General features: G+C 47.7%; 1 protein-coding gene across 1 annotated transcript; it reads right to left on the minus strand.

The window, feature by feature from the left end:
- Positions 1-1,214: 1,214 nt before the first annotated feature.
- On the minus strand, positions 1,215-13,289 carry PEX11B (peroxisomal biogenesis factor 11 beta). Its single transcript, XM_084613405.1, has 4 exons — positions 13,095-13,289; positions 4,759-4,874; positions 4,270-4,471; positions 1,215-2,810 (listed from the first exon to the last, which is right to left on the minus strand). The coding sequence occupies exons 1-4, from the start codon at positions 13,148-13,150 to the stop codon at positions 2,444-2,446; spliced, it is 741 nt and encodes a 246-aa protein (XP_084469531.1). The 5' UTR covers positions 13,151-13,289; the 3' UTR covers positions 1,215-2,443.
- Positions 13,290-20,736: the final 7,447 nt, after the last annotated feature.

The raw sequence follows: 20,736 nt of genomic DNA on the forward strand, positions 1-20,736 counted from the left end.
GGAAAATAGCAGCAGCTTTGCTTTTTAATTCATTAGTTTGCAAACTGCCCTATGTTTTCTTAAACCTGAGGAAGAGCTCGGTGTAAGCACAAAAGCTTGTCTTTCACCAAAAGTTGGTCCAATAAAAGATACTACCTCTCCCACCTTGTCTCTCTTTTTAAACTATTAACAACTTAATTGTACAGTATTTACATCAAACTGACAACGTGATTGTTAGAGACACTTTGCGGCTGTCTATTGTACATTTTAAACTTCAAGGAATTTAACAATATTGCTCTAAAATGTCAAACCTTCATGTTAACCGTATAAAGAAGCTGCTGGCAGCTGGGTTTGCTAGAGGCAGAAGAGCATGTTAATAAATAGACTGAAAACAATTTAGTGAGATATTTTTACTTAGCATCACCCCCACACATTTAACTGATTTATGTTCGCTCTACTCCCTCCTTCACCAACATTACAAAGTGTCCGGGCTACATCTAACATTATGCAATAACGCCACTTAACAGCTACGTTATTCTTATTGATATGTGATCTTCTACAGGCTCTGTACTCAGATGGAGATTAACACCTGCATACAAGGCACAGATATCCACAAAGACAACTGTACTTACATTTTACCTTGACAATTTAAAACATCTTCATTTGGCAGGCGGTGGCAGAGCTGTGACCCAACTGAAAGTCTGGAGCCCAGTTCCTCTTATAACCCCTTGCAATTTGGCTAACAAGCCATCAGTTTTCTCTTGCTATAGCTTATCATAGTTCAAGGCAGCTAAAATCAGAATTACCTGGGTGAATGAATATTTGTGTATGTACGTGCACAACCAGGGGTTTTCTTCACAAGGGCAGCAGTGATTCTGAGTCCTAATGCAGCAATAGACAGTGCTCTGGGATGCATGTAAGGAAGGGTGGGTGGATGCGGATGAGTCCTGAAGGCATGGAAGAAGAGCACTGATCGATAAGAGCATCCATGTGTACAGCCCGCGACAGGTTAAACGCAAGCGAGATCATTCTCATTACCCTACATACATAATTAACAGGGATCACCGAAGAACGTAGTGGCTTTAGATATAAATGCAGTCCTTGGTCTGAGACTACCCATTGTTGGGTGATAAAAATCTCTCTGCAGCCAGATCAGCCAACAGTCTAGAGGGCTGCATTGATGTTCTGACTTTGCACAGAGAAACAGAACTTGATAGACTCCAGTAAAATGGTAATTTCAGATCAGCACGTACTTTTATTATGAAAACAATCTCAATACAGATTTCCATTCAAAGTTAGCATTGCACCATTTGTTTTCTCCTCCTCTCCAGTTTATTAAAGTACACCAAAGAAGCCATTAAAAAAACAGCTGGGTGAGCATTTGGCTAGCTGGGTGAACAGGAGGGTAGGTCTGTGTCATTCCTACTTTACAGACGGGGAAGTGAGGCACAGAGACATGAAGGTCCACAGTCATTCAGGGCACAAGAAAAAAAAAACAGAGCCAGGAGTCCTCAGTCCTGTCCCTGTGCTGAGATTACACCCCATCTTACGGTCTCTATGCATTGCTGCAAATTGGTGCGCATCATGTCAGTTTCACTTACCCGCTTTCACAGGTCACCCTGCTCCACGCCTGAACATCCCTGCGTGCTTTATAAACAATGGAAAAACAGAGCAAGGCTGAAACAAATAGGAGAGGCAGGAGGAGAGACTGAATATTGCTGTTTACCTTCGTTTTACTAGCATCAAACCTAACCTAATGTTGCTGCCAGGGCAGCAGGAAAATCCACGGTTTCCAGGCACGGCGGAGGTGTCGGAACTGGGGACGGCATCCAAAGGAAACGGCTGGGAATGCTGCAGCCTGCACTCCACCAGCACACATTAGGACATACCATGTCATCACTGTTAAGTGCCACTACTCAGCAAGCTTCCCCGGCACCTTTCAAAGTTATCTGGCATGCCTAATAAACTGGGGCTTAGCAATTCGCCTCAGGAGTCTCTAGCCATGAACTCCAGGCACTTGTTACTCACAATACTTCAAGTGTTATATTTAAAAAAGGACTTCCACGTGAAAGGTGCCAGATGGACCAGCCGCAGAGACCAAAGTCCACTCTGTATCCATAGACCAGGTAGAACATGGGCAACAGCAACAAAGGCCTCCCTACTCGCTACCTCCTGGCTTTACAGATGGGGAAACTGAGGCACGGAACTCCTGTAGGGACAAGAGGGGAGCTCAGTCTCCATGGTTCATCCAATCCCTGGCTAAGGCCGTGAATTAGTATCAATTCTGGTGACAGACCGTGAACGCTTGTTCTATCACAGGATCGAGCCCCCACCCCCAAAATTCAGTATGTACCAGCCACTGGATGGTAGCAACCTTGGGCCCCTAACATCCTGAGCTGGCCTTGAACCAGCAACATAGAGGCAAAGGCTCCACATCTCTCTACCAACCAGCAAGTTCTCCCTATTAAGGTTTAAGTTTGAGCCAGGGGTGAACGATGGTGAGGATAGAGAGGATGGAGGAGGTAAGGCCGCACAGCCCCACAAAGCCTGGGTTGGTCTTGTACAGCCCCAGCTTGTCCAGCGGGATGAAGATATCACAGGCATTTTTCACCACGTCCACAAGCAGAGGGGGGTTGCTCCTCAGCACGTGCACAAGAAGGTGCAGCTGGACTTTCAGCCTCAGCACCAACTGCTGGAGACTGCTGTCTGCTTGGAGCACGTGCCTGGTCTCGCTGCCCTTCGGACGCTTCCCGCATGCCTCCCGCTCCATCAGGAGCCGGATCTCGTAGGCATCCCTGCTCAGGTTCAGGATCAGCGCAAAGAAGTAATATCTGACAGGCAGAAGGGGGAAGGAGAGAGGTTTTATCAGCCAATATTTACTGTCCACTAAAGGGACAAAACTCCCACGGACTCCAACAAGAGCGGGTGACCCCCTAAGGCTATGTTACTGCAGCTGATGGGGGGGGCGACTGCAGCACATGCAGACATACCTGAGCTAGTTTTAACAGAGCTGGATCAAGGACCAATCGCCATGAAGCAGCAGCAGCAAGGGCGGTGATCGCTCGAGCACATGGCGAGCCTGTGCCGCTGCCCACGTCACCATCAGAACCTGACCTGGCTCTAGCCAAGCTACCTTGGGCCGGTGTGCACGTGCTCCAATCACACCTCCCGACGGCAGCTTGGACAGAACCGAAGCATCTTCATCAGAATATAAACGTAGAAGGACGTGTTATTCAGCGGCCGGTCTACAGGCTGAGACAACTGAGTTCTATTCCCATCTCCTAGCAGGACGTGGGACTGAAGGCTAAAGCTGTGGATTGGGTTTGACTGGAATGACCGTGGACGAATCCGTCATCTCTCTTGTGCTTTGCTTTAGCCAGCCATTGGACGGATGCAACACACCCTACCTCCTGAAAGGGGCAGGAGGTTTCATGTCTGTCAAGAGCTTTGGGATCTCTGGACAGATGCTAGGGAAGTGTTACTAGAATCCCTTCTGAGGATCAGCTGCGTGACAGGGCAGGTCACCTTATTAGAAGGCAACATGGCCAAGGCAGATTCTCCCCCCTCCCAGACATTCATGTGCACCCAGCCCAACATGTGGGGTGTTAAACTGACCTCACTGACCCTGCATGGATGTCAGAAGCAGCACGGTTCACTGCACAGGATGCAGCACCAGATCCCAGTTCTATTCCCAGCGCTGCTGTAACCTTGTTGTGTGCCTGGGACAGTGCGGGGGAAGGGTGAGCTGCTCTGTGGCTCAGTTTCCTCGCATGTAAAAGCACGGATAATGATACTTACCCATTTCTGGGCAGCCCTGAGATCTGCAGACGCAATCTGCTGTGTTAAATATTATCACTGCTGCTAATAAAGAGCCTTGGCCATTTTTTCTTGCAAGCGTAGGGGTGCTAACTCCATTGCCTTATGCAAATTCAAAAGTAGGTCTTTATAGTCGACTAGCCACTTCCCAAGGAATTTCTATGGCTTTGCTTCAATGAGCTGCAGCCATAGAAATTGCTGCGAGCTATTGAACCGTTCCCATGGTCCACCCCAGAGGTGGCTGCAGTTCAGTGCTGGGCAAAGTGATTCCTGTATGTAAGGTTAGCCAGGTGCTTTGGGATGGAAAGTGACAGGGAGCAGGGAAAAGGGAAAAAGAGCCATGTTATTTCTGTAGCAACACCTGTAGTTAGCAAGATTTTGTCAGAAACTCTCCACCCCTGACACATGCACACGCATTTACCAGGCAGGATCATCCATTACCAGGAAAAGCAAATGGCATGAGCCCAGCCTCACCTGAAGGACCGCTGGCTCCACTTTTCCTGGTCCATGTGAGGGAGGAGACCTGACTTCCCCGCCCACAGGATGTTGTCACAGGCGAAGTACATGGCTCTGTTCAGGTTGCTGACGGTGATGCAGAAGCGCAAGACCACATCTGAGAGGTGAATGGCTCGCTTCGCCGACTCCAGGGCATCCGCTGAGTTCCCCAGCCGGAACACTGGAACATCAAGCAGCTTGAACGAAGAGTCAGCCAGACACTCCCTGCTGTTGGCACAACCTACTAAGCAAGTCACTGATGCCAAATGGGTCAGTGATCTGGGATAACTGACACATCCCTCCTGCCTTCCACGCCACGCTGTGGGGCCACCGGCCACCCCCATTGAGCATTGTGGCACAAAATTACAACCAAAGGTAATTAGCAGGGTAAGAAAAACTGAGTTTCTCTTGTTCAGAGACCCGGGAAGCCTCCCATTACATCCCCTCTGAGAAGAAGGTTTCACTTACGCTTGCGCCCCAGGCTCATGTGAGCCTCAAGCTGTTTGATCCTGTTGAGGAAATCAGCACTCGCTCCATTCTTCTGCAGTGTGTAGCCGAGCAAAGTGCAGGCATACTGAGCGGCTCTGAAAGAGACAATAGGAACGAGTCTAGGAACTGCACCTAGCGAGACAGGATTTGCCTTAATGGATCAGTCCAACAAGCCCAGCCTCCTGCCTCCACCAGTGGAAGATGAAACACGCTCTTCTTCCAACCCCGCTTGGCCATCTATGGAGTGCTGCCCATGGCAGGGAAGAGAGATTTCTTCCTGACCCCTGCAATGATCACCATACTGAAGTATGAGATTCAATTACCAATATTATTACTGGCCAGGAAATTCCTACAGCAGGGAGTTCCACAAGTTGGCCACAGGCTGCTTTAGAAAGTGGTCTGTAAAGCTTACCATTTCTACCCCATGCCCAGTGACTAACCAATGAGGAGAATAACTCGCTTCTCAGCTCTACGAAACTCTCTCTCTCACTCACACACACACACACACACACACACACACACACAGAGTCCAACTAGCTCATTTCATCTGAGGCTTGTTAGACCCTGAAGAGTTTAGGTTTAAAAATAAAAGCATAAAGGATCTGATGGCTAACTAAGTCATCCTGGGGCATTACCTCCCCCATCCCTGCCATGCAGAATGGGCATACCCTGAAATATTTAGCACTTTCCCATTGCAGCTGCACATCTTTGGATAGCATTTACACATCTTTTCAAATGACCCAACATGGGCCAGTTTCTGAACCCAGCTGATGGCACCGGTTTCAATTCTGTTAAGAAGATAGTTCCTGGAGCAAAGCAGAACTCCCTCTAGACTCAATAGCTTCCAACTTATTTTCTTTCCTAGAGGAGAGGGGTAAATTCCCTCCCCTCTCCCCTTCCTTGGTTTTCAACTTTTTCAAGTTTGGGTACCTAAGTTAGGCATCTAAATAAGACCCTGATTCAACAAGGTATTTAATGCATGGGAGTTGTTCCAGTGAAGCCAGTGTTTAAATGCCTCGCTGCATCACGTCCTAAGTGGGCTGATTTTCACTGCAGCTGAGCTCTTGCAATGCAATGATTTCCATAGCACACGTGGATTTTCAACACCTCTGGAAAGGAGGCCACTTATTTAGCGGGCTAACTAGGGATATAAAGACCTAATTTAGGAACACAGGACTAGGACCAAAAGGGACTCCTGGGTCATTGAGTCCAGTGCGTGCTATCACAGCCAACCCCCTCATCCCACCCCATTCAGAAACTGATCAAGCTCCATTTTCAAACTGCTTAGAGGTTGTTTGCCCCCACAACTCCTTCTGCGAGGCTATTCCAGAACTTTACTCTTCTGCTGGTGAGAAAGCTCATTCCCAGCCTATATTCCTGGCCAGTTTATCCCCATTTGTTCTTGTGCCGACACTGTCCTTTAGCTTAAATAGCTCTTCTTTCTTCCCGCTGTATTTAGAGAGCACAACCATATCCCCCTCTCAGCCTTGGTTTTGCTAAGCTAAAGACAAAGCCAAGCTCTTTTAGTCTTCTCTTGTAAGATTGGTTTTCCATTCTAGGGCCCAAATTACAGCTGTAACTGCTTCCCAAAGAGAGAATTATTATTATTTTTAGTCATTTCACAGTGGAACCTGGGGATCCAGATCAGGGCCCCATTATGCTAGCCCCTATATTATTATTATTATTAATTATCTGTATTACCCTTACATTAACAAGCTAAACATTTTGCATGAGCATTTGCTAAACATTTCCTGGGTACTATCATGGGTACTTTAAGGCTTTTATATGTTCTTCCCCTACCCTTCTGGAAAGGGTACACAGAAATCAGAAAACAAATCATATGCCTTGACTTTTGGTATGTGGAAAAAATAGGAGATTCTTAGCAAACTTCAGAGCATGTGACTTCTTAACAAACAGCTCCCTGTTTGACCATCTGGCTTGGTATGAAATTGCAGATCTGACACTTTCATCTCAGCGTAAAGCCAAATACTTTTAACCTAACAGAGATAAAACTGTTTTTAAATTAAAAAAAAAAAAATCAAAGTAGGTTCTGAGACGCACTGTAGACGCTGATAAAAATCTCAGCAGACTTCTACAGATTGTCTCCTCATAAAACGTTTGGCTAGAAAACGTTACCTCCCCCAGCCTACCTTTAAAACATTACTGTCTGATCTTGAACTGCTCTTTCAAATGAATTTAGTCCTCCCAGAATGCGTCACATCGATATCCATGATTTGATCTGCTGTTTATCCCCAGAAAAGGGACAGCCTAGTCAGCTTTCTCCCGCCAACGAGCTTCAATTCCACCCTGGGCAACAGTGTCTAGTCTCCATAACCAATGCAGTCCCCAGCCTCTCTGCTGAGAAGGGGGCCCAATTAGTGCCAGTTGTGGTCATGATTTGTCACTCCTAAGATGATCCTTGGAAGAGCCCAAACCCAGCCCTGTTCAGCAGGAAGGAATGCAGCTGCAACAGGTTTAAGGGAGCAAACCTAAACTGGGTTTGGGAGAGAAAATGAGAGGATTGCACCCTCACCCCCCATCTTCTGACAATGAGGTTTTTCCTGTTCAAATCATGTAATTCCAAGGGATTGCTTAAGGAAGAGGAACCAGATGAGGCTGGAGTTGGAGCGGGGGGGTGGGGGGGAGACAGAGCAATTGGAAACACTTCAAGCAGATAAACATCATCTGAATAAAAGCAAGCAAAGCCAGGAAAAATATGTAACATGCCTGCTGATCATGCTTGCGTTAGACAGGGAAAAGAAGTGTATGTTCATGGAGAATTCAAGGGAGGAAGACAAAACATTACGGAAGCAATTCAACATTAGATCAAACTGAAATGAATGAATGAATGTGTCTCACAAATAATGGCCCCATTTGTGAGTACAGGAACCAGGTTTGATACAAGAAGGCGCTTGAGCACCCCAACTCCCAGCAACTTAAATGCTGCGTGTCTCAGAATCTGGCCCAAACCTGCAAAGACCAAGAACCCATGTGGGTCATGGAAACAGGACATCACTCTTTGTGGAAGGGCAGGATCGAGGCATGTTTGCAGAGGGAGGAGTGACCAGTGTTGCGAACTCTCGAGATTGTTTTGCCAGCCTCACGGTTTTTGCTATTTTCCTTCAAGTTCCAGCTCCAGGAGTCTTGGAATTACGGGAGAATCTCATCTTAAAATGTAAAATAAAAAGGAAGTTTCTAGCTCTAAAGGCTCAGAAAACTAGACAGCAAATACAAAGAACCAAGTTCTCTCCCTTAAATATCATGATTTCTATGACAATTTCATAATTTTGCAGGGACCAGACTCGTCATTTTTCAGCACTGTGGTTAGCATTACTGAAGACACTTCCTACTAAGATGTAGTCTACACTTTGACTGTGAGAACACCTGCCTTAGATTATTAAAACAAGACAACAAAAGTCACTTCATGTTAGATTTCTCCACTACCCCATTCTTCCATCACACCCCCTTTATCTGCTTCTTCCACAGCTGCATCTTGTCACAACCCTTGACTGTGCTCTCTGCAGCAGGGACTGTCTTTACTTGTTTGTCTAGCACCCATCACAATGGAGCCCTGGTCTTAGAGTGGGGCATTTAAGGGCTGTGTGACACAAATAAGAAGTTTATTGGACAGTGAAACTAGTTTAACCTGTTCCACTGTGTTCCTCGTGAGCTAGCTCATTGTTCCTGTGTTGAGCACCCTATGTTGCAGCCTAGCTCAAACTGTCCAAGTTAGGAGTGGACACTTTATATACCACTGAGACCTGGTGTGGTTCAGTGGATAAAGTCCTGGGCTGGAAGCCAAAAGACCTGGGTTTTATTCCCAGCTTTTCCACTGACTCTGGGCAAACCACTTCCCGTCTCCTGCTCATTTCCCCTCCCACTCTGTGTCTTGTCTGCATGCACAACGCTTGGCACTATGGAGTCCGGATCTTGGTGGGGGCTTGTAGGTACTACTCTAAAAGAAATAAATATTACTACCACCATCACTGGAAAGTTAAGAATCCCAGCTCTCCAGAAGAATACATCACTTTTAGACCCAATGGTTCATAATATATCATACCTTTAAATCTGTCAGTGTCTCCTGAGTCTAGCAGTGATTTGTTACCCCAGCTCTGGGACCAAACAAAGCAAATCAGGAATTATTTTGGGGAAGTTCTAAGGCCTGTATTATACAGGAGGTCAGATGAAATTATAACAGTGGTCCCTTCTGGCCTTGGAAACTATGAAATCCTGAAATCGATGAAATCAGAAATTTTAGGTTCTTGAACATCTGCTTCGTGCAGGAGTAACCTGCTTCTAGAAGAAAAGGAGTACTTGTGGCACCTTAGAGACTAACCAATTTATTAGAGCATAAGCTTTCGTGAGCTACAGCTCACTTCATCAGATGCATACCGTGGAAACTGCAGCAGACTTTATATATACACAGAGAATATGAACCAATACCTCCTCCCACCCCACTGTAAATTGGTTAGTCTCTAAGGTGCCACAAGTACTCCTTTTCTTTTTGCGAATACAGACTAACACGGCTGTTACTCTGAAACCTGCTTCTAGAAGGTATTTCCAATCGCGATCATGTGGCGCTGAAAACTCTGATGTCAGATCCTGCGCATCCCAGAAGCTGCCCATTAACTTCATAGCAAAGGGACAACAAGCGTTTCAATGCCTTGGTCTTAAGGGTTTATTAGTCATTTGTTCAGAGGGGATTATCAAACTGTCTTCTGCATGGTTTTCATTCCCACCCAGCAGTCAAAACAAATAATCTTTTTAAGATACTAGTTTGCACTAGCTAATTCTTTTCTTTTAAGAGCACCTTTCTATCCACCAATCCCAAAGCACTTTACAATAAAGCATTACAACATCCTGATAGGTATTATCCCTATTTTACAAAAGGGAAAACTGAGGCACAACACAGTTAAGAAACTATACAAGAAATCACGGGTGCCAGAAATAAACCCAGGAGCCCTGGCACCCAGTCCTCAGTTCTAACTACTAGCCAACATTCCCTTATGGAGCTGTGAACAGAAATCAGGTGTCCTAATTCCCCATTCTATACTAATATTTATTAGACCACAAACACACTTTCCCCCAAAATGCCCATGCATGGCTTTTTCCTAATCTAGAGGCTTTTCTGACACAAACTGGAGTCCATCAAACTGTCTCTGTTCGATTTAGACAGAGAGGTTAGGCTTGTTTTTTCTCTTTGGTTGCCTAAGAAGTTTTCCATTGTTTATTGGGAGACTAAACTAGTCACAGAATTGGTGCTATTAATAACGTAAGAAAAGAATTTGTTTAAAACTACATAATTATCTTGACAGCAGTTCCCCTACAGGGGTCTGATCCAGCACACACTGCTTTTTCTAGTGACTAACGGGGAACTTTGTTGAGTATTTTTCAAACTGTAATAAATATTATTTATTATTTGCAATGCAGTAGCACCTAGGAGCTCCAACCATCGACATTGATCCCAGGCTGCTAGTCATGTACAACCACAGAACAAAAAGACAGACTCTGCCCCAAATGCATCATAAAGCTTCACCCTCCTTTGATTCGCCACAGAATACAAGTAAAAACAAGCTACCAAGAAAACAAATTCATAAGAAGAATCTTTTAAACGTTTCTCATTTCTGGCTGGCTGAAAAAACCTACATATGCCCAAACTTGCCTGCTCCATTGGGGAAAAAATGCTTATTAATGACCAGAATTTAAATCTAACCCCACAATGATTATGGAAACTTTTTTTTAAAAAATGGAAGCCCAGCTTTTCCAGAACATAGGGAAAAGCATGACTAGTGAATTGATTTCACAAGCAAAGAAATCCTCTATGCTGTCAACCTCTCTCTAGGCTGGGACGAGGGTTTTCAAGGGGATATGCAAGACCAATGCCGCTTCCAGGCAGGAAAACACTAGCTTCTCGCTGCTTACCTACAGGGCTTGCTATACCCCGGCCTTCTCTATTTATTGCTTAACCAGTTCATTGCAAGGTAATTCCAGCTCCACAGAAAAACAACATGACATTACAGAAGAATAGGATTTTTTGGCCTGTATAGGAGGGGAAATCTAACAGAGGTGCATTATATATAATAACTATTGCCCAGCAAAGGTATTTTGCAGGATTACAAGACCAAAGAGCCACTGAAAATTTAAAAGCAACACGTTTAAAATAGATAAACAGAAATATACATGGCATAAAAAAAGATCAACTAGTGGAACTTGATACTGTAGGGAAGGGTTTCTCAACAGAAGAGAGATGAAAGACAATCAGGGAGATGGCGAGGCACTGAAAGTGTTATTACAGTCTAAAGCAAAGCAAATCTCATTCCCCCACTCCCCTCCTCTTCAAGGCCAAATATTCTCTGTCAGCCTCTTAACACACACACATCAATTACACAGACGTAACACCGTTATCACGGATACATTTCTTACTCTTATTTTTATTGTCAATATAAAGGGATTTCAAGGGGTCGCCAGCCTGAATAGGTTTAGAAACACTCCTGTAGGTTTGGTGGTTTTGTTGCTTTTTCCCCCCCACCAGACAAATAGCTTAAGTCTCTTTTTTAAAATATTAGGTGCCGATCTCAAAGATTTGTAGCTATAATAAAATTTCATCTATTGAGTCTCATTCTTCAGGGTATGAGCTAGGAGTCAAGAAGGAAAGTCTTTCCCACAAGCCCAGAGGATAATCTGGCACATGACCATTCCCTGGGACATAAACCATAAGATGCCATGGGCATTGGGGAAACCAGACTTAGGCCTGGTCAACACATAGGTTGTTTACCAGTATAACTGTTGGTTAGAAGTGTAGTTTTTAACAGAAAGTTATATCAGGACAATCCCCAGAGTGGATGCAGTTACACCGTTTTAAAGGTGCCTTAGGCTAGTATAGCTTATTTCCCTTCCCATAAGCTATACTGGTGTAACTGTGCCCACGCTACAGTGGTTGTACGTGTTTACCATACTAGGACAGTTAAAGTGGTAACAACTTTTTGTGCAGATAAGCCCTTAGATGGGACTATTGGTCTGGCCAAATTCCCAAGACACCCGTTGATTATCATACAAGTTTGCCTCTGTCCTGCACAAACCTCAGCCCTGAAAATCCATGAAAATCACAAGGATTGGGGAAAGAAGGGAGAGGCCAAGCGTTCTTCTGGTGAGCCAACAAAAACAGCAAGTGATTAGGATTCCACAGGGACCGATGCCTTGTCTAGGCTAGAAAGGGTTTGTTGTATAGCTATACCGGCTAAGCTTCCTACTAGAGATATAACTTATACTGGCAAAAAAGATCATTTGCTGGTACTGTATAGCTTATACTAGTTTCCTGAATGAAGCAGGCTGTACTGACAAAGGGAACGTCTATGCAGCTTGCAACAGAGAGCTTCCCAGCCCAGATCAACAGACTCAAGCTTGAGGAGTTCACGCCAGCATCCTCAAAATTGCTGTACAGACAGCATTTTGAAGTTGCAGCTCAGGCTGGAGCATGGGCTCGGAAGCCCACCCTCACCCCTCGGGTTCAGAGCCTGGGATGCAACTAACAAAGCATGGTCTACACAACTTTTTCAGAGTGCTAGCACACAAAGGTAACCTCAAGTCTGTTGATCCAGGCTGGGGGAGGCTCGCTGCTGCAGGCTGCATAGACATACCCAAAAGGACTTTTTTGCCACTGTAACTAAATCTACACAAACAACAAGGGGTCCGGTGGCACCTTAAAGACTAACAGATTTATTTGGGCATAAGCTTTTGTGCGTAAAAATCCAGTTCTTCAGATGCATGGAGTGAAAATTACAGATGGAGGCATATGTCAGTACATAATGCCTGCAGCTGTAATTTTCACTCCATGCATCTGAAGAAGTGGGTTTTTACCCACGAAAGCTTATACCCAAATAAATCTGTTAGTCTTTAAGGTGCCACCGGACTCCTTGCTGTTTTTGTGGATACAGACTAACAGAGCTACCCCTGGCTACTTAAATCTACACAGAGGCTTTTGCTGGCATAGCTAGTGGGTTCAGGGTGTGATTCCCCCCCACACTCCTGATACCCGTACGCCAGCAAAACCTTGACCTGCAGACCAGGCCTAACTCTCGTGGCGCATTTGCTGCAACATGTCACTGTTCTGACACTAATGTCACAATGGCATTTCACAGGGCCTGTCGATTGAATGCAGGCACCACTCCCGGGAGGATCCCACAAAGCCGGGATTCACCCCAGGGTCACCGCAATCCCTTCCCTCTGGCGCAGGGCCGACCCCGCTACTCACCGGCAACCCTTGGCTTGTTAGGCCCCAGACTTCCCCCACACATTTTGAGGGGCTGATACCGCACCTGAAAACCCGCTCCTTGGCTTGGCTCTGGGCACTGAACTGCACCCAGAAATCCATGGTGCTGGTGGCCCTCCTCCAGGCACAGCCAGGCCCGAGATCTTCGGGGCTTCCTAGGGGAGCTCCTCTCGCCCTCCTCCCCTGGGCCTCCCGGTGCAGATCCGCCGGGGGGGGGGCTCTGCCTGCGGGGGGGGGGCTCCGCCTTGGGCCTCCCGGTGCAGCTCCGCCGGGGGGGGGGGCTCTGTCTGCGGGGGGGGGGCTCCGCCTTGGGCCTCCCGGTGCAGCTCCGCCGGGGGGGGGGGGGGGCTCCGCCTTGGGCCTCCCGGTGCAGCTCCGCCGGGGGGGGGGGGGCTCCGCCTTGGGCCTCCCGGTGCAGCTCCGCCGGGGGGGGGGGGGGCTCCGCCTTGGGCCTCCCGGTGCAGCTCCGCCGGGGGGGGGGGGGGGCTCCGCCTTGGGCCTCCCGGTGCAGCTCCGCCGGGGGGGGGGGGGGGGCTCCGCCTTGGGCCTCCCGGTGCAGCTCCGCCGGGGGGGGGGGGGGGGCTCCGCCTTGGGCCTCCCGGTGCAGCTCCGCCGGGGGGGGGGCTCTGTCTGCGGGGGGGGGGGGCTCCGCCTTGGGCCTCCCGGTGCAACTCCGCCGGGGGGGGGGCTCTGCCTGCGGGGGGGGGGGCTCCGCCTTGGGCCTCCCGGTGCAGCTCCGCCGGGGGGGGGGGCTCTGTCTGCGGGGGGGGGGGCTCCGCCTTGGGCCTCCCGGTGCAGCTCCGCCGGGGGGGGGCTCTGCCTGCGGGGGGGGGCTCCGCCTTGGGCCTCCCGGTGCAGCTCCGCCTAGGACCTCTTGGTGCAGGAGTCTAAACCGGAGGAGGGCGGGTCGCTCCGTTCCCGGGGAGGGGGGTGTTGAAGTCCCCGCCGGTCACAGGCGAGACAGTTGCAGCCACTTCCGGGAACGAAACGGTGGCGCCCAGGGGTCAAACTTGGAGAAACCAAGGCGGTATGGCTGCGCCCCCTAGAGCCCAGCAGAGGAAGGGCAGCAGCTGTTCTGCCCTTGCCCCCCCCCCCCCCCCGCGCCCCTTCCCTGCCTGTTACAGAGACGATTCTCCAGCAGGCCTATCCCTGGGCTAGGACCAGAGTCCCCCTTCCTCCAGCTCCTATCTCCCAGTCCCCCAAATCAGCACCCCTTCATCCAGTCCACCCAATCCAGTACGCCAATCGCCTCATAACTCAGCCCCCTGCCTCCCCCCTGCACCCCTCAATGGCCAGGGATTTGTCTAACTCCCCCAACACAATGCACCTGCCTCCCCTTTACTTCTCCCCCAGAGGAAATCATAACAACTCTTAGTTAAATGTAAATAATTTACTCCCTTTATCTCCTGTCAGAGGGTCTCACAGCTCTATGAACATTAATGAATTAACATGCTCACAACCTCCCTGGAAAGTGGGTCAGTACCACTGTCCCTATTTCACAGAGGGGAAAAGTGAGGCACTGGAAGAGGGGAAGTGACTTGTTCAAAAGTCACACAGCAAAGTCAATGGCAGAGCTGGAAATAGAACCCAAGGAGTTCTGAGTCCCAGTCCCCTGCTTTCACAACTAGACAAACTCCCCCCTCAAACTGGGAATAGGAACCCCGATTCACAGGCCCTTTGCTTTAACCCCTACACAATGTTCCCTACCAAAAGGAGTATGTTTTCAGGACTGTCTGTCCAGTTGCCACCTGTCTTCAGTCGTCATGTAAAGCCAACCATAATAAAATCTGTGTGCCACTCTACTGACTGTCTTCTGCCCCTTCACACAAAGCCTCTTTCTGTCACTTTCATGCTGCTGCTGAGGGGCTCGGATTTAAAAATGTGCTGAGTAACCATTCACAGTGGTGAGAACACAGGAGAGCCAGTGGGTGCCCTCGCTTGCTTCAACTGTCAACTCCTGCCGAACAAAAGGGATATCCAGAGCATAGTGCAGAGGGACAACAATTCTTAATTCTTTCTGCTCACTCCACTGTACTATATCTAATTACAAGCCCTGAATAAAGTCTATTTGTTCCAGACCCTATCTCTCTGCGACTCCAAAGGCCCCTAATAATACACTTCAATAAAAATCACTGTATTTTCTACAAAAAGAAAAAGGAATATTTCCAAAATACCTCTGAACAGCATACTAATCCACAGAGGTCTCCCTACCAACACTACAGAAAGAGGGATTCTAGGTGGACTCCTCCTGAAGGTCGAAACAGCAGACTGGACTTCTACATAGAGTGCTTCCGCCGACGTGCACGGGCTGAAATTGTGGAAAAGCAGCATCACTTGCCCCATAACCTCAGCCATGCGGAACGCAATGCCATCCACAGCCTCAGAAACAACTCTGACATCATAATCAAAAAGGCTGACAAAGGAGGTGCTGTTGTCGTCATGAATAGGTCGGAATATGAACAAGAGGCTGCTCGGCAGCTCTCCAACACGAGTTTCTACAAGCCATTACCCTCTGATCCCACTGAGAGTTACCAAAAGCAACTACAGCATTTGCTCAAGAAACTTCCTGAAAAAGCACAAGATCAAATCCGCACAGACACACCCCTGGAACCCCGACCTGGGATATTCTATCTACTACCCAAGATCCATAAACCTGGAAATCCTGGGCGCCCCATCATCTCAGGCATTGGCACCCTGACAGCAGGATTGTCTGGCTATGTAGACTCCCTCCTCAGGCCCTACGCTACCAGCACTCCCAGCTACCTTCGAGACACCACTGACTTCCTGAGGAAACTACAATCCATCGGTGATCTTCCTGATAACACCATCCTGGCCACTATGGATGTAGAAGCCCTCTACACCAACATTCCACACAAAGATGGACTACAAGCCGTCAAGAACACTATCCCCGATAATGTCACGGCTAACCTGGTGGCTGAACTTTGTGACTTTGTCCTTACCCATAACTACTTCACATTTGGGGACAATGTATACCTTCAGATCAGCGGCACTGCTATGGGTACCCGCATGGCCCCACAGTATGCCAACATTTTTATGGCTGATTTAGAACAACGCTTCCTCAGCTCTCGTCCCCTAAAGCCCCTACTCTACTTGCGCTATATTGATGACATCTTCATCATCTGGACCCATGGAAAAGAAGCCCTTGAGGAATTCCACCATGATTTCAACAATTTCCATCCCACCACCAACCTCAGCCTGGTCCAGTCCACACAAGAGATCCACTTCCTGGACACTACAGTGCTAATAAACAATGGTCACATAAACACCACCCTATACCGGAAACCTACTGACCGCTATTCCTACCTGCATGCCTCCAGCTTTCACCCTGACCACACCACACGATCCATCATCTACAGCCAAGCTCTACGATACAACTGCATTTGCTCCAACCCCTCAGACAGAGACAAACACCTACAAGATCTCTGTCAAGCTTTCTTACAACTACAATACCCACCTGCAGAAGTAAAGAAACAGATTGATAGAGCCAGAAGAGTTCCCAGAAGTTACCTACTACAGGACAGGCCTAACAAAGAAAATAACAGAACGCCACTAGCCGTCACCTTCAGCCCCCAACTAAAACCCCTCCAACGCATTATTAAGGATCTACAACCTATCCTAAAGGATGACCCAACACTCTCACAAATCTTGGGAGACAGGCCAGTCCTTGCCTACAGACAGCCCCGCAACCTGAAGCAAATACTCACCAACAACCACATACCACACAACAGAACCACTAACCCAGGAACTTATCCTTGCAACAAAGCCCGTTGCCAACTGTGCCCACATATCTATTCAGGGGACACCATCACAGGGCCTAATAACATCAGCCACACTATCAGAGGCTCGTTCACCTGCACATCCACCAATGTGATATATGCCATCATGTGCCAGCAATGCCCCTCTGCCATGTACATTGGTCAAACTGGACAGTCTCTACGTAAAAGAATAAATGGACACAAATCAGATGTCAAGAATTGTAACATTCATAAACCAGTCGGAGAACACTTCAATCTCTCTGGTCACGCGATCACAGACATGAAGGTCGCTATCTTAAAACAAAAAAACTTCAAATCCAGACTCCAGCGAGAAACTGCTGAATTGGAATTCATTTGCAAATTGGATACTATTAATTTAGGCTTAAATAGAGACTTGGAGTGGCTAAGTCATTATGCAAGGTAGCCTGTTTCCTCTTGTTTTTTCCTACCCCCCCCCCCCAGATGTTCTGGTTTAACTTGGATTTTAACTTGAAGAGTGGTCAGTTTGGATGAGCTATTACCAGCAGGAGAGTGAGTTTGTGTGTGTATGGGGGTGGGGGGGATGTGAGAACCTGGATTTATGCAGGAAATAGCCCAGCTTGATTGTCATGCACATTGTGTAAAGAGTTGTCACTTTGGATGGGCTATCACCAGCAGGAGAGTGAATTTGTGTGGGGGGGTGGAGGGTGAGAAAACCTGGATTTGTGCTGGAAATCACTTTAGATAAGCTATTACCAGCAGGACAGTGGGGTGGGAATAGGTATTGTTTCATATTCTCTGTGTATATATAAAGCCTGCTGCAGTTTCCACGATATGCATCTGAGGAAGTGAGCTGTAGCTCACGAAAGCTTATGCTCTAATAAATTGGTTAGTCTCTAAGGTGCCACAAGTCCTCCTTTTCTTTTTGCGAATACAGACTAACACGGCTGCTACTCTGAAACCTGTATTTTCTACAGTGTCTTTCATATAAATGGTATCCCAGGACGCTTCACAGAATTAAATAAATAACAGCAGAAAGGTGTGAGAAAAGAGACATTTTCAGCTGAGATCAGAAAGCAGAATCGATGAAGCAGAAGGATACGGGTGGGGCTGTTCCAGACTGCGGGAGCTGTAAAGGGGGAGGCTCTTGCCCAGCATTAGAGAGGACAGACATGGACACAGGTACTCAGATACTCAGGTGATGGGCATGGTGTAAAGATCTAGATCGATACATTTTAGATAGATTAAATACAATTTAGATTTGATTTGATTCTTAAATTCCTGTAAAATGTTCAGATACTTGATAGAGCAAACGTAACCCACACACCTACTGTATGTGTGGTGCTCTGTCCCATCTAGTGGCACCAAGACAACTTAGAGAGAGAGATTAATGAGTTTGCTCTACAGCTTCAGCTAACAGCCAGCTGACTTTTAGCTCATGCGGTAGAGGTTCATACACTAAGCTCCAGAGGTCCCAGGTTCGATCCGATCCTGCCTGCCAACAACCAGGGTCTGTTGGCATTACACAAATACAAACCTTATCCTAGCACATGCTTAACATATCATCACTACTTCTGTCACATACCCGAGGACTCTATCGTTGATGACACTTCTGTTAGCTTGTCCTGTGGATGACATATTTTAAACGGCATTAACAGAAAGAAAAAAAGAGAGAGAGAGAGAGAGTGAGGCAGGGAACAGGGCCCCCCTGCTGATTCAGCAAAACCCAGTTACAAGTTTATCTGTAATAATAATTACATTAATAACATCTAGTGATACTTCATTCCCACTCAGCCCTGGCCTTAGGGGACACATGGCTCGGGAGGGTTTGGATGCTTGTGAATGAGAAAGGAGTCATTTGCTGGGGATTGATCATAGGTGGGTCTAAATTAAGGGGGGCAGATGAGATGGCAGATAGCGAGAGAGGGTGAGTGGGAAGAAGGGAAGATCCAATGAGTGCTCCCTGCCATGATGTGATGGGGACCATCCTAATCATCCCCCCTCCACAACCAAAGACTGGAATAGAATCCAGGACTCCTGGCTCCTTGAACCTTTGCCCTGTGCCACACTTTCCCAGAATCCGTGGCCACACTCCCAAAATTCTTAGCATTTGGCCAGACTCCCAGACTTCCTTGCACTTGGCCACACTCCCAGGATTCATTGCTGTGGAACATGACTGTCCTTCTCTCGCAGGAGATAGGCGGGTTCTGACTGGCTAAATTCCATAGTCCCTGCCCCCTGACAACACCAACTGGGCTGTGATTAGAATATTATCATGTTCCTCGTCTTTTTTTCAGGCTTCAGAATAGCAGCCATGTTAGTCTGTATTCACAAAAAGAAAAGGAGTACTTGTGGCACCTTCGAGACTAACAAATTTATTTGAGCATAAGCTTTCGTGAGCTACAGCTCACTTCATTGGATGCATTCAGTGGAAAATACAGTGGGGAGATTTATATACATAGAGAACATGAAACAATGGGTGTTACCATACACACTGTAATTAGAGTAATCACTTAAGATGAGCTGTTACCAGCGGGGGTTGGGGGGACACCTTTTGTAGTGATAATCAAGGTGGGCCATTTCCAGCAGTTGACAAGAATGTCTGAGGAACAGTGGGAGGTGGGGGGATAAACAAGGGGAAATAGTTTTACTTTGTGGAATGACACATCCACTCCCAGTCTCTCGTCAAGCCTAAGTTAATTGTATCCAGTTTGCAAATTAATTCCAATTCAGCAGTCTCTTGTTGGAGTCTTTTTTTGAAGTTTTTTTGTTGAAGAATTGCAACTTTTAGGTCTGTAATTGAGTGACCAGAGAGATTTAAGTGTTCTCCAACTGGTTTATGAATGTTATAATTCTTGATAGGTTTCAGAGTAACAGCCGTGTTAGACTGTATTCGCAAAAAGAAAAGGAGGACTTGTGGCACCTTAGAGACTAACCAATTTATTTGAGCATAAGCTTTCGTGAGCTACAGCTCACTTCATCGGATGTCTGATTTGTGTCCATTTATTCTTTTACGTAGAGACTGTCCAGTTTGGCCAACGTACATGGCAGAGGGGCATATGATGGCACATATCACATTGGTAGACGTGCAGGTGAACGAGCCTCTGATAGTGCGGCTGATGTGACTAGGCCCTATGATGGTGTCCCCTGAATAGATATGTGGACATAGTTGGCAACGGGCTTTGTTGCAAGGACAGGCTCCTGGGTTAGCGGTTCTGTTGTGTGGTATGTGGTTGCTGGTGATTATTTGCTTCAGGTTGGGGGGCCGCCTGTAGGCAAGGACCCGCCTGTCTCCCAAGGTCCGTGAGAGTGATGGGTGGTCCCTCAGGATAGGTTGTAGATCCCTGATGATGCGCGGGAGAGGTTCTGGTTGGGGGCTGAAGGTGAGGGCCAGTGGGGTTCTGTTACTTTCTTTGTTGGGCCTGTCCTGTAGTAGGTGACTTCTGGGTAACTCTCCTGGCTCTGTCAATCTTTTTTTCAGTGAGGCGTAATTTAATTGGCTAGATTTTTTCATTCCCCGCCCACTTTCATCCAGCCAGGCAGCTGGTTGGACACCCAGAGAAGTCCCCGCCCCCTCAATTGATCATCTGCCTCTTGATTCGTTCCCTCCTCAGTCATCGGCAGCGATACGGGCGGTGATTGGGTATATCGCCTTCAAACCCCGCCCTCTCTTGGGAACACTCTTTTTTGATTCGCCCACCCTCTCTCCTTCTTCGTCCCCGGGCTGACGAGCTCTGATTGGACAGCTCACTTTCAGTCCCCGCCCACTCCCGTGGGACTCGGCTCTGTGATTGGGCAAATTGCCTCTAACCCTCCGCCTCTTCCCGGGGGTTCTGCGCTGCGATTGGCTTCTCCGTCCTGTAGGGCCCGCCCACCCCTCACCCCCGCCTGGTGAGTGGCAGCCCTGGGGCGGCGCCCCCCCCCCCCCCTCGG

The sequence above is a fragment of the Lepidochelys olivacea genome, assembly GCF_965140295.1.
Source record: "Lepidochelys olivacea isolate rLepOli2 genome assembly, chromosome: 24".
NCBI classification, from domain to species: Eukaryota; Metazoa; Chordata; order Testudines; family Cheloniidae; genus Lepidochelys; species Lepidochelys olivacea.

Bases quoted from the DNA above. Each gene is read 5' to 3' on its own strand.
- PEX11B (XM_084613405.1), bottom strand. From the start codon at position 13,150: ATGGATTTCTGGGTGCAGTTCAGTGCCCAGAGCCAAGCCAAGGAGCGG. The intron at 4,875-13,094 runs GTGCGGTATCAG...TGTCTCTTTCAG, and splicing joins GCCAAGGAGCGGGTTTTCAG to AGCCGCTCAGTATGCCTGCA. The intron at 4,472-4,758 runs GTAAGTGAAACC...TTGATGTTCCAG, and splicing joins CATGAGCCTGGGGCGCAAGC to TGTTCCGGCTGGGGAACTCA.